Raw genomic sequence first — 24,527 nt, forward strand, 5'->3', positions numbered from 1 at the left:
TTCAGTGAATGCTTGCTATCCCTGCAGCAGCCATGATGCATTCATTCTCTGTCCGTCAGCCTTACCCACCATCTTCTGGCTTCCATGGACAACTAGAAGCTGGCTCATCAGAAACAAAGGCTACCTTCTGCACTTGTGGATGGTAACCACGGTAACTTCCCCCACCCAACCATGTGAGAGCAGCAGGAATATGATGAGAAACAGAGAACCACAAGAAACAGCTTGGAGGCAGGCAACTGACCTGCTCATGCAATGTTTCTGCTGCCTTAACCAGTCAGGGCAAAGGTGGGTGGGTAGAGTGGGGGAGAGGGAAGCTCTTCAATACATCACTGGGTGGGTGACCTGTAGCATCATCCATAATATCACCAACATGAGGGCACAACTACATTCTTTAGGAGTACAGACGCCACCCTGATGGAAGGAAAAGAGAGGCAGGGAGGCTGCATCCTAGACATTCTTACTCTGGATAATCTATGCTTACAGTCCATGTCAGATAACTGGACAAGGATGGGGAAAAGTTTGAGGAATGGCATCAAATAGTAACATGCCAATATCTTGAATATTCAAGGTGATGTTGCATTCCACTTGCTCTGGACAGACTGTCATGGAGCATTTTCTCAGACTCTATCTTAATAAAACTATGTCCGTTGACAAGCTTGAATTCGTCCGGTTACATCATTCTGAAACACCCTGAACAACATCTCTTTGTACATGTACTGTACCATCATCACGCACCATCAGAAAGTCTCTAGCAGTCAGGACTCAGGTCTAACATAACGTCACCATTGCAGACGTCAGAGGAACCTTCTCAAAGCTCAACTTACAGAAAGTAACTGGCCTGGATGGGGTACCTGGACGAGCACTCAGATCCTGTGCGGAACAGCTGTGGGGACATTCGCACACATTTTCAACCTCTCTTTACAGCAATCCTTATCGACTTCGAGAAGACGACCATCATCACAGTACTAAAGAAAAGCCAGGCAGGGTGTCTTAACGACTTTCATCCAGTGGCTCTAACATCCATCCTTATGAAGTGCTTCGAAAGGTTAGTCTTGGCATAAATCAATTCCAGCCTCCCAAATTGCCTGGATTCACTACAGTTCGCCTACCATCACAACAGGTCCACAGCAGATGCTATCTCCCTGGCCCTACATTCAACTCTGGAACATCTAGATTATAAAGACACCTACGTCAGACTCCTATTCACAGACTACAGCTCAGCCTTCAACACCATTATTCCTACAAAACTCATCTTCAAACTCTGTGGCCAAGTGCTCGGCTCCTCACTATGCAACTGGATCCTGAACTTCCTAACTCACAGACCGTAATAAGGAAGGATAGGCAAAAATACCACCTCCACGATCATCCTCAAAACCAGTGCCCTACAAGGCTGTGTCCAGAGCCCTTTACTGTACTCCTTATATACCTCTAACTATATGGCCAAATTCCCTTCCAACTCGAGTTTCAAGTTTGCTAATGACACCACCGTAGTGGGTTGGATTTCAAACAGTGAAGTGACGGAGTACAGGAATGAGATGGAGAATCTGGTAATCTTGTGGCTCCCATCTGTTGACTCTGTGTATACTTCCCACTGCCTCAGAAAAGCAGCCAGCATAATTAAGGATCCCACTCATCCTGGACATACAGTCTTCCACCTTCTGAGTCACGTACTAATTGATTTAAGAACAGCTTCTTCTTTGCTGCTGTCAGATTTTTGAATGGACCTACCTCACATTAAATTGATCTTTCTCTATACCCTGGCTATGACTGTAACATTACATTCTGCACTCTCTGCTTTCCTTTTCTATGTATGGTATGCTTTGTCTGTATAGCATGCAAGAAATAATACTTTTCACTGTATACTAATACATGTGACAATAATGAATCTAAATCAAAGTAATTCAGTTAGTCTGCACCAACTTCATACAACTTCCAATACTATCAGCATTTTACTCACTTCTAACTGCTTCCACATATCTTCAGTGATACAGTCATGGCAGGCTTATCATTCAAACACATTGGAATCCAATCACTGACATTTCTCCCATTCCCTTACAGGACAAAGTGGCTCATAGCAGGAGGGAGCAGAGCAGAACCAGAGGGGAAAGGCTTCCATCTGAGCCCCCAGACAGGATGGTATTCCACATCATGAGGACAGCCAACACAGGGCCTGTTATATCCGGTATCACCTGAAACATTCAGGATGATGGTAAGTAACAATTGAATGCTCTTCCTCAATAACCTCCTTCATTCTCTTCCTATTATCTGGCATGAAATGCAACAGCTGCAGATGATGTAACCAGGGACCTTCAATGCTCTTCCTTTCCCTCAACTCCCCACCTCTGCATTTAAGCTTTCAGGTGCCCAAAAACTGGACAGTCATTACAATTCCATGAGGCAAGAGTTGTACCACATGCCTGCTGAAGAAGCTCCATTGCATGATCAGCTGCCTGAATATGAGAGGACATTAACTGGACATCTGTGATCCAGATTGGCAGAGCCAAATCAACATTAGATTGGCCCATCTGAGTACTTCCAGTGCACATGCACACACTTATATTTTAGGAAGTTCTGTTGCCTGGAATTTTGATTAGGGGATTTGAAATAAACGGGTAATGTGTTGTTTAAAAAAGTAGAGGAATATTTGGCAAGTATATTAATATTCGTGTTTGAACATTTGAATAGCCAAAATGCCGACGAAGGGTCATAAGAAAATAAGATCATAAGAGTAGGAGCAGGAGTAGGCCATCTAGCCCTTCGAGCCTGCCCCGCCATTCAATAAGATCATCGCTGATCTGAAGTGGATCAGTTCCACTTACCCGCTTTCTCCCCATAACCCTTAATTCCCCTGTCTATCAGAAACCTATCTAACCGTGACTTAAATATATTCAGCGAGGCAGCCTCCACCACTTCAACGGGCAGAGAATTCCAGAGATTCACCACCCTTTGAGTGAAGAAGTTCCTCCTCAACTCCAATCTAAACTGCGCCCCCCCCTAACCCCTTATCTTGAGGCTGTGGCCTCTAGTCCTGCTATCCTTTCTAAGTGGGAAGAACCTCTCTACCTCTACCCTATCTATCCCCTTCATTATCTTATGTGTCTCTATAAGATCCCCCCCTCAGCCTTCTAAATGCCAATGAGTACAGGCCCAGTCTATTTAGTCTCTTCTTAGGCTAACTCCCTCATCTCCAGTATTAGCCTAGTGAACCTTCTCTGCACTCCCTCCAAGGCCAATATATCCTTCCGCCAGTGCAGTGACCAAAACTGCACACAGTACTCCAGCTGCGGCCTCACCAGTACCCTGTACAGTTGCAGCAAGACCTCCCTACTTTTATATTCTATCCCCCTCGCTATAAAGGCCAGCATTCCATTTGCCTTCTTGATCACCTGCTGCACCTGCAGACTGGGTTTTTGTGACTCGTGTACAAGGACCTCCAGGTCCCTCTGCACCGTAGCATGCTGCAGCTCTTCGCCTTTTAAGTAATAATCCCTCCTACTATTATTTCTACCAAAGTGGATAACCTCACACTTACTAACATTATACTCCATCTGCCAGGTCCTCGCCCACTCGCTCAGCCTATCCAGATCTCTCTGCAGACTTTCCGCACCCTCTACACAATTTGCTTTTCCACTCATCTTCGTGTCATCAGCAAATTTCGTCACCCTACACTCAGCCCCCTCCTCCAGATCATCTATATAAATGGTAAAAAGTTGAGGCCCCAACACCGATCCCTGCGGCACTCCGCTAGTCACCAACTGCCAACCAGAATAGCACACATTGATACCAACTCTCTGTTTCTTATTAGACAGCCAATCCTCTATCCATGCTAACACCTTACCCCCAACTCCGTGCATCCTAACCTTCTGTAGCAACCTTTTGTGAGGCACTTTATCAAATGCCTTTTGGAAATCTAAAAACACCACATCCACCGGTTCCCCTCTGTCTACCGCACTAGTCACATCCTCATAGAAATCCAATAAATTCATCAAAAAGACTTTCCCTTAACGAATCCGTGCTGCGTCTGCTCGATCAAACCATTCTTTTCTAGGGGACTCATTATTTCTTCTTTGATGACGGATTCCAGCATTTTTCCAACTACAGACGTTAAACTAACTAGCCTATAATTCCCTGCCTTTTGTCTGCTACCTTTTTGAAACAGCAGCGTAACATTAGCCGTTTTCCAATCTTCCGGCACTTTCCCGGAATCCAGTGAATTTTGGTAAATAATCACTAAGGCATCCGCTATCACCTCTGCCATTTCTTTCAGAACCCTGGGATGCATTCCATCTGGTCCTGGGGACTTGTCTACCTTCAGTCTCATTAGTCTATCAAGCACTACCTCTCTAGTGACAGTAATCGCATTAAGGCCCGCATCTCCTACCATCCTTCTATGTTTAATATCCGGCAAACTATTCGTGTCCTCCTCCGTGAAGACCGAGGCAAAAAACTTATTTAAAGCCTCAGCCATTTCCTCATCATCCACCGCTAAATCCCCCCTCTCATCCTCCAACGGTCCAACATTCACTCTAGCCAGTCCCTTCTTCTTTATATATTTGTAAGAACTTTTACTGTCATTTTTTACATTTAGAGCTAGTTTAGCTTCATACTCTATCTCTCCTTTCTTTATCACCTTCTTAGTCGTTCTTTGTTGATTTTTAAATCTTTCCCAATCTTCGAATCGCCCACTATTTTTAGCCACTGTGAATGCATCAGCTTTTAATTTAATACTCTCCTTTATTTCCTTAGATAACCACGGCTGGCTATCCCTTCTCCTACAGTCCTTCTTTACCATCGGAATATATTTCAAAAAAGACCTCCTTAAACATCCTCCACTGTTCCTCAGCCGTCCTACCAACCAATCTGCGCCCCCAATCTACATTTGCCAATTCCGCTCTCAATCTATCGCACTCCCCTCTGTTCAAACAGAGGACACACGTTCGGGACCCTACTTTCTCATCCTCCACCTGCATCAGAAATTCAATCATACAATGATCCCAAGAGGATCCCTCACAAGAAGATCCCTAATTCTACCTGCCTCGTTACACAGCACCAGATCTAAGATAGTTCTCTCCCTCGTAGGTTCCATTACATACTGTTCAAGGAAACTATCCCGGTCATCTAGATTCGAAACATTGGTTGTATTCTCTCCCCACAGATGCTGTCAGACCTGCTGAGATTTTTCAGCATTTTCTGTTTTTGATCCTTTAAGGGCCAACAAGGGGCATACACGTGACAGGTCGTATGAGGGCTGCTCTTGGATGTTCGAGAGTAGCCTAGTACTTCACGTCGTTAGTGCACGCTTAAACTGGACCAGATGCTGGGCAACACGACAGCTCAGTGACTATCACTGTTTGCTGTGCAGATACATGGATTTGGGCCAGTGTCTGCGGGAGTTTGCGCATTCGCCTCATGCTTGTGTGGGTTTTCTCCGGGTGCTCCGGTTTCCTCCCACACGCCAAAGATGTGCTGTTAGGCTGACTGGTGTAACAAATTGTCCCTAAATTAGTCTTCCCTCAATGTGGAATGCCATAAGCATAGGCAAGGGTCATGGGTGGAGAGGGGACTCATAATGTTAAAATGGCAGTGTGGGCTCGTTGGGCCAAAGGGCTTGTTTCACGTGCTGTGTTGTTCTTTGTTCTTTGTTCTTTGTAATCCAGCTCACCCAAACTTGCAACACGCAGTAATCCAGCTTCCAAACTAGGTGCACATTTTCCACATGTAGGGGGCTATTGAAATGAAAGGAATTTCAAAACTCAGCTTGATCAGCCAAAGGCCAAGTGCATCATTCACTTTGTTGGACATTGACAACTGGGGCTAATGATCTCGCCATTTCCAAATTAAAGCCATGTACACTAGATCATCCTACTTTCATTGACAGGTTTTGTTCACAGTCGCATTGCATTTTTTACATTTTTAAAAGAGGAAATGAAAGAATATTACTAACCATTTCTCTTCATGTCACTGGAATTGTTATTAATGTTGGCACGAGATCGCCTTGACAGGCCAGGCATCCTTTCAGAGTGTCTCCTTCTGAATTTCTCATTGCCAATTGGTTTGAATGGTTCATAGCCAACACACACCAGAACATTAGGGCAATGAAAAAGAGCCTGCAGGGTGTCAATCTGTAAAACACAAGCATTATCTTCTTCAGATTAAGAAATAGATTGACATTTAGGTAGTTTATTTCCTCTTTAGCAATACATCACCTTCCAATGAATGAAGTGCCACCTTTTTTTCATCCCATTCTCTTCTACCCAACCCCCTCACCCAAGCCAGCCATAGAACCCCTGATATAAGCAGCCTGTTACAGGCTACTGCCACAAACGCTGTTGGCTAGAAACCGAGGCATGCAGAATGAAATCTGATGGACAATGCATTGGCCTGAAATTCCATGGAATCTTCCAGGGGGTTGGAAGTGCAGTGGTGCAGGATTTCTGGCCACAAGTTTACTCTGCCAGTGAGCCTATCCAAAATCCCAGGGATGAAGCAATTTAAATGTGCAGAGTAAAGGAGTAGGAATGAGTCAGAGATGCCCATCTCATTAAAGTGGTGGAAGTCTCTGTGAAAATATATTTCTCTGTGAAGAAGATTCCAAACACTGAAGAATAGGAATTAAATTATTTATTTACAGGGAAATACTTTAAGATGTGATTGGTCTCTCTGGAAATAACTGTTTTGTGATAGCAGTGGGACCTTCTTTCTGCTGGGCCTGTGAGACATTACTAATGAACATAATGGTAAAAGAGCACTTGTCTCTTTAGGGTGAGATTTTCAGCAACACTTAGAGTGGTGAGGTGGAGAGAGTTAGGATTCGGGCAGAGTGTGGGGGAGGATAAACCCTATTGAATTTATAGGGATTATTGGGCTCTCAGCAGAATAGCATCACAGCTCTGTCTTCCTGCCCCCCTGAAATTCAGGGTGATTCCTAATTTGCTTGGCCTTTCCCATAAAACAGATTGCCTCGTCATTTGGTGTAGCTGACATTGGGAAGTCTCTCGATTGAAGATGTGAACTCACACATTGCACAGCATCATGTTGTGCTCAGACTACAATTTGAGTACAACACATGACTTCTTGATGATTATTCTATAAACGTAATAACATAAAATTAAAAATGTAGAAATGCCAGATTGCTCAAAATAGTTCTCACATCAAGACAAGGCTATCCAAAAACATAGCAAGGCAATTGTATAATTTAACTTCAATACTTTCAATGCAAACACATGACTAGCAATCAAATAATGCAATGCACTGAATGTATAATTCTACTGAATGACATTAGCCAAGGTTTATCAATGTATATAGCTATAGGTGTAAATTTGGACACGTGGGTAAGCGCATGATGGAAAACTGGATGCAAATGAAAGTTAAAGTAGTTGGAACAACTGAAAAAGTTGACAATTATTCCAACAATCTCGGGGAAAGGCACAAAAGATATAGGGAGCATTTGGAATTGATTCAGCAGGGTAACGACATGGAAGGAAAATTATATTCCTGAAAAGAAATGTGTGATATTGGTAGCACATCCAATTAGCGCAAGTGGTTATGAGGAATTTTAATAGAGATTTTTAAAATTTTGAAGGGTTTTATAGAATCATTATAGCACCGAAGGAGGTCATTTGGGGCATTGTGCCTGCCTCAGGGGTCTAAAGTTAAGGAGAGGGTACAGGTAAGGATAGAGGCCGAGGATGTCCCAATAATAGAGGGAGTAAGGGGCGTGAGTATGGCTGGTGGCGTTCCAGCAAATAGGGTCCAGGTGAAGGCTGGGATGAAGGCACTTTATCTGAATGCGCGAAGCATTAGGAATAAAGTGGATGAGTTGGTGGCGCAGATCGACACAAATGGATATACCCACATTATGATCTGGTGGCCATTACAGAGACGTGGCTGCAAGGTGACAGGGACTGGGAGCTGAATGTCCAGGGGTATCAAGTGTTTAGGAAGGATAGGCGGGAGGGAAAAGGGGGGCGCGTAGCTCTGCTGATTAAGGATAGCATCAGGGTGGTAGCAAGGGATGATATTGGAGCCAAGGAGCAGAATGTGGAATCGTTGTGGGTAGAGATTAGGAACAGCAAAGGGAGGAAGACGCTGGTGGGTGTCGTCTATAGGCCTCCGAATAATGATCTGGAGGTGGGGCGGGCTGTTAACGCGCAAATAAGTGCAGCGTGCAGGAATGGGACGGCCGTAGTTATGGGGGATTTCAATCTGCATATTGATTGGTCGACCCATGTTGGACGCGGTGGGCTCGAGGAGGAGTTCTTGGAATGCTGCCAGGATAGTTTCCTCGAACAGTGTGTGTTGGAGCCGACGAGGGAGCGAGCTATCTTGGATCTGGTGCTATGTAATGAGGAGGGTAGAATTAGGGAACTTGCGGTGAAGGATCCTCTTGGGGAGAGTGATCATTGTATGGTGGAGTTTCTGGTGCAGATGGAGGAGGAGAAAGTGGGTTCCCGGACACACGTCCTTTGTTTGAACAGAGGAGAGTACGGTAGGATGAGAGAAGAATTGGCGAATGTGGACTGGGGGAGCGCGTTGGAAGGTAGGTCTGCTGAGGAGCAGTGGAGGATCTTTAAGGAGATCTTTCTTGGTGCTCAGCAGAAATTTATTCCGATGGTCAAAAAGGACCGTAGGAGGAGAGGTAATAAGCCGTGGATAATGAAGGAGGTGAAGGAAAGTGTTAAATTAAAAGCGGAGGCGTTTAGAGTAGCTAAGAGTAGTGGGCGAGAAGAGGATTGGGAGAGGTTTAAATGTCAACAAAGATTGACAAAGAAGTTGATAAAGAAGGGTAGGAGAAACTATGAAGCTGGGCTAGCGCTTAATATAAAAAAGGATAGCAAGAGTTTTTATAAATATATAAAAAGGAAGAGGCTGGCTAGGGTGAACGCTGATCCCTTAGAGGATGAGAAGGGGGACTTAGTGGTAGGGGATGGGGATATGGCTGAGGTCTTGAATAACTTTTTTGTTTCTGTCTTCACGGAGGAGGACGTGAATAATTTGCCGGATGTTAGAGATGGAAAGGTGGTAGGACTGGAGGGTCTCGATGACATTACTGTTACTAGAGAGGTGGTGCTCGACAGACTGGAGGGGCTGATTATGGACAAGTCCCCAGGACCGGATGGAATGCATCTGAGGGTCCTGAAAGAAATGGCGGAGGTGATAGTGGATGCCTTGGTGGTTATTTTCCAGACATCGCTGGATTCCGGGGAAGTGCCGGAAGATTGGAAAATGGCTAATGTTACGCCGTTGTTTAAGAAGGGTGCCAGGCAAAAGGCGGGGAATTATAGGCCTGTTAGTTTAACGTCTGTGGTAGGTAAAATGTTAGAATCCGTCATCAAGGAGGAAATAGCAAGGCATCTTGAGGGGAACTGCTTGATAGAGCAGACGCAGCACGGTTTCGTTAAAGGGAAGTCGTGTCTGACAAATTTACTGGAGTTCTATGAGGATGTGTCTAGGGCGGTGGATAGAGGAGAGCCGGTGGATGTGGTCTTTCTTGATTTTCAGAAGGCGTTTGACAAGGTATCTCACAAGAGGTTATTGCAGAAGGTCAGGGGGCATGGAGTTGGGGGTAGGGTGTTAGCGTGGATAGAGGACTGGTTGTCAAATAGGAGGCAGAGAGTGGGGGTCAATGGGTGCTATTCGGATTGGCAGATGGTGACTAGTGGAGTGCCCCAGGGGTCGGTGCTGGGGCCTCAGCTATTTACCATTTATATAGATGATCTGGAGGAGGGAACCGAGTGTAGGGTGTCGAAATTTGCTGATGACACCAAAATTGGTGGAAAGGCAAATTGTGCGGAGGGTGGGGAGAGTCTACAGCAGGATCTAGGTAGGCTGGGCGAATGGGCCAGGAAATGGCAAATGGAATTTAATGTTGGCAAGTGCAAGGTGGTCCACTTTGGTAGGAATAATGGTAGGAAGGATTATTACTTACGTGGAGAAAATCTGCAGCAGGCGACGGTGCAGAGGGACCTCGGGGTCCTTGTGCATGAGTCGCGAAAACCCAGCTTGCAGGTGCAGCAGGTGGTCAGGAAGGCGAATGGGATTGCGAGGGGGATTGAATATAAAAGTAGGGAGGTCTTGCTGCAGCTGTATAGGGCATTGGTGAGGCCGCAGCTGGAGTACTGTGTGCAGTTTTGGGCGCCGTACTTACGCAAGGATATTTTGGCCTTGGAGGGAGTGCAGAGGAGGTTTACTAGGCTGATGCCGGAGTTGAGGGGGTTGAGCTATGAGGAGAGGCTGAATAAACTAGGCTTGTACTCGTTAGAGTTTAGAAGAATGAGGGGAGATCTCATTGAGACGTATAAGATGATGAATGGGATGGATAGGATAGAGGTGGAGAGACTCTTCCTGCTCAGAAAGGATAGCAGGACTAGGGGGCACAGCCTCAAGATAAAGGGGGGGCGGTTTAGAACAGAGTTGAGGAGGAACTTCTTCACTCAAAGGGTGGTGAATCTCTGGAATTCTCTGCCCATTGAAGTGGTGGAGGCTACCTCGCTAAATATTTTTAGGACGCGGGTTGATAGGTTTTTGATAGGCAAGGGGATTAAGGGTTATGGGGAGAGGGCGGGAATGTGGAACTGAGACACGACAGATCAGCCATGATCTTATTGAATGGCGGGGCAGGCTCGAAGGGCTAGTCAGCCTACTCCTGCTCCTATTTCTTATGTTCTTATGTTCTCAGCCTTGCAGGGCCAGTTCAACTAGTTCCACTCAACCATCTACCATTCCTGCTAGTTCTGCAACTTATTATTCAATACTGTTTTGACACTCACAATTGAACTTGCATCCATCACATTCTCTTGTCAGTATGTTCAGATCCTAAGCACTCACTGCGTAGTAAAGATTTTCCTTCTGCCGCAATTGGTTTGTCGCTGATCACCTCAAATCAATGTCCTCTGGTTCTCGGCCCTTCCACCAAATTTCTTGACCCCTCGTGATTTTAAATACCATCATCAAATCTCTTAACCTTCTCTTCCCTAAAGAAAACAACTTCAGCTTCCCCACTCCACTTTCATAACCTCAACCCTAAAGTGTGCTGCCCAGAATGGACACAGTACCCTAGCTGAGGTCAAACCAGTGCTTTTTAAAGGTTTACCATAACCATCTTTCTTTTGTATTCACAGTCTCTATTTATAAATGCCAGGATCAGTGGAGCTATATAGCTTATTAACCACTGTCTCAACCTGCCCTGCCATCTTCACCAATGTGTGCCTGGATCTCTCTGCTCCTGCGCCATTATTAAAATTATATTCTTTATTCTGTATTGCCTTTCCTCATTCTGCCTCCTCAAATATTCACACTTCTCTATGTTAAATTCCATCTGCCACGCGCCCACTCATTCCGTCAACCTGTCTATTTTCTCTTGCAATCTATCGCTGTTTTCTTCACATTTCACAATGTTGCCAAGTTTTGTGTCATTTGCCAATTTTGAAATTGTGCTCTGCTCCCTTTTGATAGGGTGAAGGTGTTAAGATTATTTCCTCTGATTGGGAAGTCAGTGATAAGGGGTCACCAATTTAAAACTGTCACTTGAGAGTGAGGTGAGTGATTGAAAGGCTTTATTTTGCACAAAGTTGTTGGAGCATGGAATGCTTTGAGGCAGGGAATACCTGAGCAAAGCTAATTGCTATTTTAAGCAAAAGCTGGAAAAATATTTGAAACAGAAAAGCATACAAGGCTAATGTACTGCTAAGCACACTAAAAAATCCACCTGACATCCTGTAACCTGCATTTAATGAGTTCTGCTTATTAATTTAACACTATCTCTAATTCTGCATAAGTTAAATATGATTTTTTTACATTTAGTTGAAGGTTTTATGGAGGATAGAACTGAAGATTTGATTTATCTAGCTTGGAGAGATTGGAGGCATAGTGGTAATGTCAAATAATCCAAAGGGCATGGGTTCAAATGCCACCCCAGGAGCTAGTAGAATTGAAATTCAGTTAATATAAAGTTATCTGTGATGATCATAAGTTTGTAAAAGCCCATCTGGTTAATGTTTTTTTAGGAAAAGAAATCTGCCATCCTTATCTGATCTGGCCTTCCTGTGACTCCAGCCTCACAGCAGTGTGGTTCACTCTCAGCTGCCTTTTCAAATGGCCTAGCAAGCAGCTCAGTTCTAGGGTAATTAGGGATGGGCAGCAAATGCCCACATCCCATGAAAAAAATAATTTAAAAAGCCTAGCTACTAGATAATGAGAGCTGTACATATTTCCAATGCATCTGAAATTTCAGAATCAGGGAACCTGATTCATTTTATAGAACTGTTATGCAAACAGTTTCGGAAACTTCTATAACAATTGTTGCACCCCCACAACTTCACTGTACCTCAGGGACTTCATGGAAAAACATACTTTGTGAAAAACATACTCATCTGAAGGAAAATCATAACAGTTCAATCAGAATTAATGTGCTGCTTGGAATTGAGAAAGGGCAGTGCCTCCCTCTTCTCCTTTTCAAGTTGGAGACTGGAGTCTGCCAGGAGATAAGTCTCTTTCTCTAAGATTCTGCTATATGAGAGTGTTTCTTTCTCTGAGAGTTGTTGTTTGAAGACATATCCTTCTCTAGAAACTACTACCTCTGTCTCTGTCCAGAAGTGTTGAAAGGTTGGGAATCTAGCACCATGTGAACATACTTATTTTTTATGCAAACTAATTCTGTAGAAGATGTATGTCTATGGGGATATTGCTTTAAATTGGAACAATAGATATTTCTAGCTATTGCGAATTATATGTTGTCATGTTCCAGTATTTTAATTGGTAAAAGTTATGCTAATTCTTTATGTAATACTCTGACTATATTCTTAAATAAAGTTTGTTTTGATAAAAGCTTCCTAGTGGGTCACCTGAATTATACCTGGAGTGAAACACATTATGCTCATCCTAATGCCAAAATCAAATGCAAAAGTTGAGACCTAGGCTAACTGCATAACATACCTTGGAATTCCAGGTCTGGCGGCACATGGTTAGCACTGCTGCCTCACAGTGCCAGGGATCCTGGTTCAATTCCAGCTTTGGGTGACTGCTGCGTGGAGTTTGTATGTTCTCTATATGTTTGCATGAGTTTCCTCTGGATGCTCTGGTTTTCTTCCACAGTAGTCATGATGTGGGTATGCCGGCGTTGGACTGGTGTAAACACAGTAAAAAGTCTGACAACACCAGGTTTTAGTCCAACCTATTTATTTGATAATATACTCGCAAGCTTTCGGGTTGGCGAAGGGGCTAACCCGAAAGCTTGCGAGTATATTATCAAATAAATAGGTTGGACTAAAACCTGGTGTTGTCAGACTTTTTACTTTCTTCCACAGTCCAAAGATGTGCCCAGTAGGTGAATTGGCCACAGTAAATTGTCCCTTAGTGTCCCGACTTGTGTAGGTTAGGGGGATTAGTGGGTCTATAGGGATAGGGCCTTGGTGGAATGCTCTGTCAGAAAGTCAGTGCGGACTCAATGGGCCAAATGGACTCTTTCTGCACTCTAAGGATTCTATGATTCTATAAAAATCAAAGATTGACATTTTATACCCGGTCCAAATCTTTGTTGGTTGCTTTTAAAAATTAGATTTTTCCAACTTTCCTTGGTCAATTGATTTTTCCTCCTGGTGAGCACCTCTCATTGTCTATTAGAGTTTTTTTTGAGGGTAGATAAGGAGAAACCTGTGAATGTAGTACATTTGGATTTTCAGAAGGCATTTGAAAGGTTTCACACAGATTAGTGCTCATGGATTGAGGACAAGATATTAACATGGATTGAGGATTAGTTAATAGACATAAAATAAATAATGGGAATAAATAAGTCATTTTCTGGATGGTAAGATGCAACTAGTGGAATGTTGTAAGGTACAGTCCTTAGGCCTCAGCTATTTATAATCTATACCAATGATTTATATGGGGAAATGTATTCAAGTCTGCTGATAATCCAAGCTTTGTGTGAAAGTAAGCTGTGATGAAGGTGAAAAAAGTTGAAAAGGAATGTAGACAGGTTATATGATTGGGGATGAACTGGCATTTGGGGAATAATGTGGATTGATCATTTGCCAGTGCACCCCAGGGTGAGTGGGAGGATAGTGTGAGAGGGGATATTGCCAATTAGTTCTGGTACAGAGAATTCTGATGAGGGGATCCTGATAGGGCAGCATACAAAAGAACATTGATAGCCATGCATATCAAGATGCTGGTGAATTTGCTGACCTGCCAGACAGAATTTTATCTTCATCCACTAGCATGGAGGAATCCAGTTCCAGTGTTACAGAACATGTTGTACAGAGCCTGTCCTCTCCACAGCCTCTCCTCCATCTCCCTGTCAACCCTAAAGCATTGCCAATGTTGTCCACTACCTGTTGCTGGCTTTGTGTGGACAGGTACACTACTCCTGCAAATGCAGCACCACTCCGCAGCACTTCCAGTAACCCAACATAAAAGACCTCCTGGAACATTCCAAAGTACTCCAGACACTTCGCAATAAAAAGAGTTGTGAAAAATGACCTTTCCTCCATTTTGAGTGTCTGTTTCTTTAAGGAATCTGGATGGGTTCAGGGCCCATCCTCAAGCCAGATATTGGAAGAGTGATGAATGAATACATACACAGAACACATATCATCCAAATTTGGAATCCAAGTGTCACATCAGCCAACTGTGTGATGTTAGGTAGCACAGGCGCAGAACCTTTTAGCATATGCAATGGATGCACTGAACATGCCCTCTCAATGTGCAACAAATCTGGGCCATGTAGGAAGTGGCACAGGGTCCACCATTGAATTTGCAGCAAGCCTCCGTGGTGCCTCTGGAATTAGCACAATGGAAGGATATTTCTTGCCTAGGAAACCTTAGTGCAATTCTTCAGGGCTTTGGTGAGACTACCTCTGAAGAACTATGTACAGTTTTTGTCCCTTTACCTCATGGAGGATATACTTGCCTAAGAGGAGGTACAACAAAATGTGACTACATTGATTCTTGGGATGACAGAGCTGCCCAGTGGGGAGAGATTGAATAGCATGGGCTTATATTCCCTGGAACAGGAAAGAATGAGAGATGTGATTTCACTGAAATATAGTGCTTGGCAAGGTAGATACTGAGAGGCCTTTTCCCTGGTTGAAGATTCTATAACTAGAAGGCATAATCTCAGGATAAGGGGTCACTCATTTAGTATTGAGGTGGGCAAAAATTTCTTCACTCAGTGAAACTTTGGTATTCTCTATCGTAGAGAGTACTAAGGTAATCGAGGATAATGGGGAAGTGCAGGAAAATGAAGTTGATGCAGCAGTTCAGCTATGATCTTAGCGAATGAAACAGGGTCCAGGATTTCAGTAGCTTACTCCTGCTTACTTCATGCATTCTTATATCCACATTGAAAATTGATCCAGGGTTCCATACAAATATTAAAATATCAAGACCTGCTTTGGCTAAGAAACATTCAATTAGCTCTTTTCCAGCTGACTGATTTATTACTTTGAAAAACTAGGATCAGCATCCAAGACTGGAAAGAATGCAAATCCCAAAGTCATGACTGCTGACTAATGTATACCTCTTTAACTTGTGCTTAACCCTCTCCCTATTCATGTTGTCTGCACCTGTAAAGGCTTGATTACCTGTAAAGACTTGCATTCCAATCATTATCTTGTAATTGAGTTTGTGACTATATATGCCCTGTTTGTGAAACCAATCCTGCACTCACCTGATGAAGGAGCGAGACTCCAAAAGCTTGTGCTACCAAATAAACCTGTTGGACTTTAACCTGGTGTTGTGAGACTACTTAATGTATCAGACACCTTTGTCAGTAGGATGGCTTTCACCTTATTGCCAAAATTTCTGTTTATTCCCAAGTGCATAGTGTTACAAATGTAAATTGTAAAATTGGCCAGAACTAAATCAGTACTTACGTTTGTTCCATCCACCGTATAAAGTTTTCTCACACTGAACTGCATGAGCTCAGAGATTTCATCAAGAAAACCTCTGAAACTATGTGTCTTCCTCTTGTGGAGAACAATTGAGTAATGAATGTCAGCATTCCCATTTTTAATGAGCATTATATTTTTATGTGCCATCTGAGCACGGTGTACGTGTCTGTCTTCCTGCTTTGCTCTCTGTGTGCTATGTCGACGGACACTCATTGGTTTGTTGCTCTGCCATGTAACTTTCCCTGCTGGGATTGGCTTAACATGTTTTTTATGGGAACAGATATACGAGCCGCCATCTTCCAGCTGCTCCAAGCTGTTGATGCTGTGAACTCCATGAGGGGTTGTTACAGTCCGCACGGCAAATGGAAGTGAAATCTTCTGGGTGAGGTCATCCAAGAGGGCATCAAAGGTCTTGAAGGCCCGTTTGTTTACGGTCATTTTTACCCCGCTGAGCTGAGGTTCTCCACTCTTGTAGAAGGTTATTTTCTTAGCTGGAGTTACCTCAGTGAGGTTAGTAGTCTTGGTTGCCAAAGACAGAGGCTGCTCAGAGTTGAATGGATAAAGAGCAGAAGAGTACTTCAGAGAAGTTTTGTTCATCTTGATCTGTTCGGCAAATCTGAAAACAAAAACAATGTCACTTCTCTTAAATCTCAATTCAGAGGAATTCACTTTCCATACATCCCAGCTTTACAGACCCAGTTTTTCTCCCTTCTCCTTAACAATGCCAATTCATACCAGGACAAGCCGTCATTCAGCCACTTACCCAAGTGCCAATTGTTCAGATATGGACCATGATATTTGTGGGCTGAATTATCCCGACACCATGGTGTCAGTCTTGGAGACGGAGGGACCAGAAAATGGGAAGAATCTGGACAGTTCCCCAAACGATTTCCGCTGCCAGAGAACTCTTCCAGAGGCAGGTAGGAATAGGATCACTGGAAGGCAGCCAATTAAAATGATTAAGGCACCAAATTGGACAACCAGTGGTTAGCACTGCTGCCTCACAGCATCAGGGACCCAGGTTCGATTCCCAGTTTGGGTCACTCTCTGTGCAGTCAGCACATTCTCCCTGTGTGTGTGTGGGTTTCTTCCAGATACCCCAGTTTCCTCCCACAATCTGAAAGACGTGTTGGTTAGATGCATTGGCCATGCTAAATTCTCCCCTTAGCTCTCCAACTGACCTCAATCGTGCCTACCTCTCCTGGTGGGGCTGTGAGGCTCCAGAGTTGTCATCTTTCTGGTTGTGCTGGCAACACTGGGAGCCCACCCACTGTCCTTAATTGGATGATGAGTGTGAAGGCAGCCAATGAGGAGACTGACTCTGGGAGGTTTGCTGAGTTGGTCAAAGTGCTGGCAAGTGAAGTCTTGGGACCCCATTTTATCCTGACATGAGGCTCTTGAAGCCCTTGGAAAAATCAGTCCCAGTTTGATGATAGATTATTGGGACCATCATGCCCAACTTCAATGCTATAGTCACCTGATGCTCAAACTTGTACACCTTCTTGTACTGCTCACTGGAGAATAAATTAGAATTAGAATTAGATTCATGATCAGGAAGGGTGTTGAATGTTATAGAAATCTAAATGGTTCAATACTCTGCAATGAGGATGGGAACCTGTCACTATTCTGTGTTTCTCACTCCACAGATGCTGCCAGACTTCCTGAATTTTTCCAGTGTTTTCTGTTTTTATTAACCTGCCATTATTATCTGGTCTGCTTGGCCTATACTATAAGTTTAAGTTTATTTATTAGTGTCACATGTTGGCTTACCTTACTGCAATGAAATTACAGTGAAAATCTCCTAGATGCCACACTTAGGTGCCTGTTTGGGTACAATGAAGGATAATTTAGCATAGCCAATGCATCTAACCAACACGCCTTTTCGACTGTGGGAGGAAACCGGCCCATCTGGAGGAAACCCACGCAGGAGCAGAAAGAACATGCAGACTCCGCACAGATGGTGATCCAAGCCAGGAATCAAACCCAGGTCCCTGGTGTTGTGAGGCAACAGTGCGAACAACTGTGCCACTGTGCTGCCCTGTGCCACATTTGTTGTTGACTTTAATGAATCAAGCACAACTAGAAATGGACAATAAATATTGTTTTGCCAGTATGGGCACTCTTCCAAGAATAAATGATAAAAACTATAAGAGGTGACCGTATGGAATGCAATGCAGGTGTAAACCCTGGAATAAGGCAGAAGTAGCAGTTAAATCTTTATGGATAGACGAACTCAGATGGAATGAATGGCCTTCTGCATCTGTGTACATCTACTAATCATGTAAGAGGTATAAATGAGAAAAGGCTCATTGTATCCAATCCTTATAACATTTTATTAATGAATTGGGATGTGTCTGGGAGGTGAAGTCTCAATTTTTAAAACAGTGTTGTTTATTTTTTAATCTTGTGTCTTCCTTATCTAGCTGCTTTTCCATCAACTTAGCTGAAATTACTGGATGAATGAGTCTGGCCAAGATGGCCCAGATAGGCCAACTGTGCTTCAATTTTTACATTTTTGGCTGTTTTATTTTGAATAGGCAGATATTGTTGATGAAAATCATTTATTCTGCTGTATAATTATTCAATAAAAAGAGAAAAAAACTTCAGACAGGTCTTAGCATAAGGACAGATAATGACACCAACTATGCTACAGCCGCTGTATCTAAACAGTATTGGCTTGCTGATGTGTAGCTATTTGATTAAGAAGGTATAAAGCCAGTTTTTCCTCTGCCTTGTACAGCTCCAGGAGTTGATGGGTTACTTTGGAGACCATGTGATACATAACAGTGGTCCTCTGGCAGATAAGGTTTAGGTTAGGACAGTTATGATTACTGCTGTGATAATTATTTTACAACCAGCATATTCCCAAATAGCTGGCTCTATCTGTTAGTGAATCTGGGTAGTGAATTTTGTTAATTATTTTATTAGTTACCTTTAGGGATCCTCCAAATCCCCCACACAAAAGAAGTTGGCATTAAAGTAAGGCACTTTTTAATTTTAGCTGATTAATGAAATCTGCCTGCTATGGGCTGGAATTTTTCCAGTTTCATTTAGTCTGCTGTAAGCACCGTCCCCTGTATTTGAAAATGTATGCACAGTGTTTTGCACACTCCCACTCCACCATGATGTAAGTATACGGCCATTCCTCTTTAGTTTTCTACCAAAATAATATCAGGGAAGATAATCTCTGCATAAAAGATTACCATTGCTTGGGTTTTCATAGTCATGATTTGCAAGAACTTTTCTGTAACATATTTCAGAGTGAGTAGGTTTAAACTGAAACATCAAGATTCCTGAAGGTTAGATTGTAATGTGTCTATTTTCAGTGTCAAGTAGTGTTTCTTTTTATGTTTATCAGGATGAGAGATTTTGGTGCATAATACTGAAATTAACATGTTTCAAAATTGGCCACTTAATATATGAATCAAGAATTTACTTATTACTGTCACAAGTAGGCTTACATTAACACTGCAATGAAGTTACTTTGAGAATCCTCTAGTCACCATGCTCTTGTGCCTGTTCAGGTACACTGAGAGAGATTTTTGCATGGCCAATATACCTAACCAGTACATCTTTCAAACTGTGGGAGGAAACCAGAGCACCCAGAGTAAACCCACACAGACACAGGGAGAACATGCAGACTTAATGTAGACAGTGACCCAAGCCGGGAATGGAACCCAAGCCCTTGCTGCTGTGAGGTAGCAGAGCTAACCACTGTACCACCATGGTAGGTACTTATTTGAAGTGGAACTCCCACTGTGCTTTAACGCCAACGTCACAGATAAGCTGCATTTCACAATGTGGTTAAAACTAAGCTACAGATCTCCCTCGCTATCACAGGTGGAAATGCATTGTCCTGTCTACAGCTGGATCTATAGATCAGAAAGGACATGTACTCCATGTTACTGTGACAACATGTAGGCTACAATTGTCCCAATGTAATGGGGAAAAATAATCAGCCAGGTTTTCCACATTGGTCTCTGTCTCTGGACCACACTGGAAAGGGAACGGTGCAGGGAAAGGGAACTTTCCCTCAATAATATCCACAGTGAAATGGTCTCTGCCACTTGTTAGGAAGGCCCACCTGGAAAAGGCATCAGATTATGACCAGTATCTTGGGTGCTGTATCCCACCTGGAGTAACTGTTTCAGGGAGTGGCTTGGCAGATTGTGGTTTGAGGGCAGTGGGGGGGTGAGAAGGGGTGGGTGGTGAATAGGGGAGAGTCTGCGGGGCGGGGGGAGGTGTTGTTGGGGAAGAAAAAAAGCAGATAAAAATGCAAACCACAGCAAAATGATTTCTTGCACAATAATGCACTGATTGAATATATCACAGTAGAAAGATGAAGTAAAAAGATACTTTTTTTGCTAATGATTGCTTTATGATGGGTGCCACGGACACCTTAAAGTATTATTGCTTCACATATCAATCTGCATATACTGACGCAAACCATTTCAATCATAACACTGTACCCATAAATCAAAACATCTCTTTTGTGGTTTTGTATGATTTATCTTTACACAGTTTTAAAGATTCTTTTGTGGATTTCTTTGCAACACAAATTACACACAAAGATGCAATTTCTGCGTACCTTCTCCCGGTGATCCAGGGAACTGATCCATCCTTTCAATTGCCATCTCAAAGGTTTCTCCCCACTGGGTATTAAATATATATATCCAGAGTGGGGTGGGTGCATTTAAATTAGAGCATTCAAATTACACCATCCAATAATGGAAGATATCTCTTCATTGAAATACCTCAGAATTGCTAGGCATTAGGAACACCCTGTGTTTTACAATAATTTGGATCAAAGTCACTAAGGGGAAGGAGAATGGGTTTCAAATTTAGAGGGGCACCACACCGAGAGGTCTAAATTTCAATTTACGTTTTGTTGGGCAGCATCGCTGACCATGCTGGTCATGCTGCAACCAATTGCCCTACTGGCAGGACTTGCACCAGTGAGGTGGGCAATTCAGCAGCAGTGAAGGTACTGCCAGCCCTCTGCCACCTGCTGTGGTCAGCATTTACCAGAAGTGCTGACAACAGGCACCGCCCCATCTCTAACTCAGCAGGGCTCCTGCTGGAAAATCAGCTTTAGAGGTTGATATATTAAATAATTAGCTTGGAAAGTGCTTAAGTTAACATCACACAGATAGTTCAATACTAGTTACCCGCTAAACATGCCCAATAATGTTAACAGCTTTTGACCCAAGTGTTATTGTCTTGTGGATTACATTGTCATAAGTCCTATTTTGTAGCTGTAATGGAAGTCGACTTTTCAAAAAGTCGTCTAAATATCAAGTTGATGAAACAGAAAATTAAGAAAACTGCATTTTTAAAAATCTACACTGACTTCACAAATACAGTGCAAACTCTAATCAACTTAAACTACTTGAAAACGATTCTGGAACTGCTTTAAGGAACATCTGCAGCGAAAAATAGATACATCTGTTCTGCATTGTAGACAATATTACAATGGCTATATTTTAATTAACGACAAATGGTTCTTGTGTGCAAAAGCCTCTTGCAATAAACAACAGTAAGAAATGACAGGAATTCTTTGTGTGCAATTTGAAGACTTTTAAAAACAGCTCAGATTGTATGGTGAAATTCAACTTACTTCCCAAGTATTCATGATTCTTCAGTCGTGCAATTTTGCAATAAAAATGAATTAACGTGTTTCAATCTGCAATGAACAGTACAGCCTGACGTGCAGCACAGAAGTGAAGGCCAACCCAACTGCATCCTTCAACATGGCTGACATTCATGATGATCTAATCAGTCTTCTAATGCCGGTCACTGAACTGGAAGCAATCTAAACTCTCAGCGCAAGCTTCAGAAGCTCTGGAACAATTAATACATTGGTTGCAATGTGAGTTTACAGAAATTGCAACTGAATTTTACTTTTGTTAATGCCTATGTTTTCAGTGAGGGCAAATTAATTTGACAGCCAGTAAAATAAAATGTAAAGTAAAAGCTATGCACTTAGCCTTAGCTTTGAGAAAAAAGGGGAAATAATGGGTTACATTTGGAAACGCGGTTCATTATTATGATATTTTATAGATATTTCTGTAACTTTAGGTCCTACTCACCTCTCATTTGGATTCAGTTCAGTTCACTAACCATTTTTTCCTCTATTGTCCTTTGCTTTGTGTGGCCACTGATCAGAATTAGAGCTCAGCTAAACTGCTATTTAACATTAGTTGAATAAGTGTGTGCTTTAACTCATATGGTATTCCTAGCTATGCAAGATTTTGCAACATTTCTAAAAATAATAAAATATTTCCTATAATCCAACGGAAAAAAACAATAAATTTTTATCTTATAAATGTATCTGTTTCTTCTTTGGTCAGGTCCTTGTGAGAAGATTATCTTGTGCATAAAGGAGATTAATACTTGAGACAGATGGACACTGCATAATTAACCCATAGATTACAGCATCTCAATGCAGCTCTGTACTCAAACCCTGTAGACCCAATACTCTCAACCTGTTTGCATGTTACAAAAATTCCACAGGCCCCGAAATGCAACACAGGTATATTTTCAGGTGAAAATACCCTCAGCATAGTGCTGCTCCCACTCACCATGTTACTGCTGCTGCTAATATCACAACACTGGACCCATCTACGCCAGTCCCAGCTGCAGACACAAGCTTGTCTCCCATTACCCCCCACCCCCATCAAACCTCCTTTATTTACTGATTTTCAGTACATCAACTGGTCCCAGTCCTCTGTCTGATTGTTGGTCAGGTAAGATTTTTACCTCATTTCCAATTGTTTTAAACTAATAAACAAAAGTGTGTAATGAAAATGAAAACGTTAAAGGCTTTCATATGTTATCTCCCAAATTGCTTACATCTGAATCTCAAATAATGTTTTATTCCTAGGGGAATGGTGAAAGGTTAAGATCCTAGCTGATTGGCAACATTGGGTGTGAACAATCAGGTTTGTTTGTAATGCCATCCTTGGTAAAGAAAGATTGCTAATACTCAAGTGATGGGCTTGCAAATGAGAAATGAATGAGGTTAGGCACCAATAGACAGCCAGCACCCTATATTACAATGTGCCTCAACACTTTGAAGACAGCAGGAGAGAAAATGGTGGGGGGGGTAAGAATTTGGCAAATACTGCCAAATATTAGAGTAAGTTTGTAAGTGGTTTCAGTTTTGATGGTACTCAGTCTCAGTTGATAGATTTTGGTCTTCTTCCTCCAACAAGACAGTGACTGACCATTTGATCCAGCAGCTTATTTCCTCCTGGCAGCTATTCTCTTGTTTGTCCTTCATTTGATGGACAATATCCAAACCTGAAGTGGGACTGACATTGTTGCAGACATACAGCTGCCATTGACTGATTTCAACAGAAACAAAGAAAGATTTGTGGCGCAGGAGGAGGCCAATAGTCACAGAATACTTGAACTGGATGCGTTACAATTGCTTCTGTCGACAAAAAGCAATGGGAGGATTCAGCGACTGAGGGGTGAAAGCAGAAGAAAATAAGGCCAAGAGAGGGGAAACAACAAACCATCCAATGTGATGTATAGGAGGTTCAGAGATGATGGTAGGAAAGCCTTCCTCACCCAAAAGGTGGCGGAAATTTGAAATGTCCTCCTGCAGAATGCTAAGCCAATTGAAAATTTCTAAATGGGGACTAATAGATTTTTGTTCAACAAGGCATTAAGGAACCCATGGAGCTGATCCAGATTGGCCATGATCTACTGAACAGTGGATAAGTTTTGGGGGGGCCATTCTCTCTTTCCTTGTTTCAAATGTGGCATGGCTTGGAGGTACCATGGATTGTGTAGAAAGAATTTCAAGTTTGTTATCTCATTTTTGAGATCTCGATGATGGCTATAAATGATTTGAAATTTCACTTGCTGCTGTGACATTGCCTGAGCCTCTCAATGACTTATGATCAATTTCATTCTTCTTAATGTACAAGGGATTGTGAATGGAGCCCGGTCCTTCACGCAAACCAGTCTCCCATCCATTGACTCTGTCTACACTTCCCACTGCCTCGGCAAAACAGCCAGCATAATTCAGGACCCCACGCAGTCTGGACATTCTCTCTTCCACCTTCTTCTGTCGGGAAAAAGATACAAAAGTCTGAGGTCACGTAACAACCGACTCAAGAACAGCTTCTTCCCTGCTGCCATCAGACTTTTGAATGGACCTACCAAATATTAGGCTGATTGTTTGCTACACTCTACCATATATCAAGCTCCCTCACCTCTTGAAGGAACAGTGGTCCGAAAGCTTGTGATGCCAAATAAATGTGTTGAACTTTAACCTGGTGTTGTGAGACTTTTTACTGTGTTTTACTGTATACTAATACATAATAAATCAATAATAAATCAAATCAAATGATAGTAAAAACTCTACTCCTTGTATTGAAACACATCACTGGGAAAAGAGGAATAGCCACAAACGTCCTTAAACCATTGACTATTAATTAATTGCTGAGATGAGGAGCAAATAGATGTTTATTTTGTGCAGTCAATGGGGTAGAAAATATATTTTGTCAGAAGTGGGATTCGAACCCACGCCTCCAGGGGAGACTGCGACCTGAACGCAGCGCCTTAGACCGCTCGGCCATCCTGACTTACAGGCAGACAGCCCGAATCGATGTTTTTAAGATCTCT

At 42.7% G+C, this 24,527-nt stretch overlaps 1 protein-coding gene, 1 long non-coding RNA gene and 1 other non-coding gene across 6 annotated transcripts in view; 1 reads left to right on the forward strand and 2 right to left on the reverse strand.

The window, feature by feature from the left end:
* LOC145344951 (retinitis pigmentosa 1-like 1 protein) overlaps nucleotides 1–22,253 on the reverse strand; it is a 34,772-nt gene extending 12,519 nt beyond the window's left edge. Inside the window, exons 1-3 of one of the 4 annotated variants that reach the window (XM_080192336.1) lie at nucleotides 21,980–22,253; nucleotides 15,873–16,506; nucleotides 5,945–6,122 (exon numbers count right to left, since the gene is read on the reverse strand). In XM_080192336.1, coding sequence (XP_080048462.1) covers nucleotides 5,945–6,122; nucleotides 15,873–16,487 — 793 coding nt within the window. In that variant the 5' untranslated portion in view covers nucleotides 16,488–16,506; nucleotides 21,980–22,253. Of the gene's footprint in view, nucleotides 1–5,944; nucleotides 6,123–15,872; nucleotides 16,507–17,086; nucleotides 17,334–20,478; nucleotides 20,774–21,507; nucleotides 21,596–21,979 lie in introns of those variants that run through there. The other 3 variants (XM_080192335.1, XM_080192337.1, XM_080192338.1) reach the window with 3 other exon arrangements.
* Nucleotides 21,681–24,174, forward strand: LOC145344955 (uncharacterized). Its single transcript, XR_013887009.1, has 3 exons — nucleotides 21,681–21,759; nucleotides 22,241–22,636; nucleotides 23,150–24,174. It is a non-coding gene; the product is annotated as an uncharacterized LOC145344955 (long non-coding RNA).
* A 230-nt stretch (nucleotides 24,175–24,404) lies between these two features.
* Nucleotides 24,405–24,487, reverse strand: trnal-cag (transfer RNA leucine (anticodon CAG)). Its single transcript has one exon. It is a non-coding gene; the product is annotated as a tRNA-Leu (tRNA).
* Between the last annotated feature and the right edge of the window lie 40 nt (nucleotides 24,488–24,527).

Source organism: Carcharhinus amblyrhynchos, chromosome 7 (assembly GCF_965287045.1).
Source record: "Carcharhinus amblyrhynchos chromosome 7, sCarAmb.v2.hapA, whole genome shotgun sequence".
Classification (NCBI taxonomy): domain Eukaryota; kingdom Metazoa; phylum Chordata; class Chondrichthyes; order Carcharhiniformes; family Carcharhinidae; genus Carcharhinus; species Carcharhinus amblyrhynchos.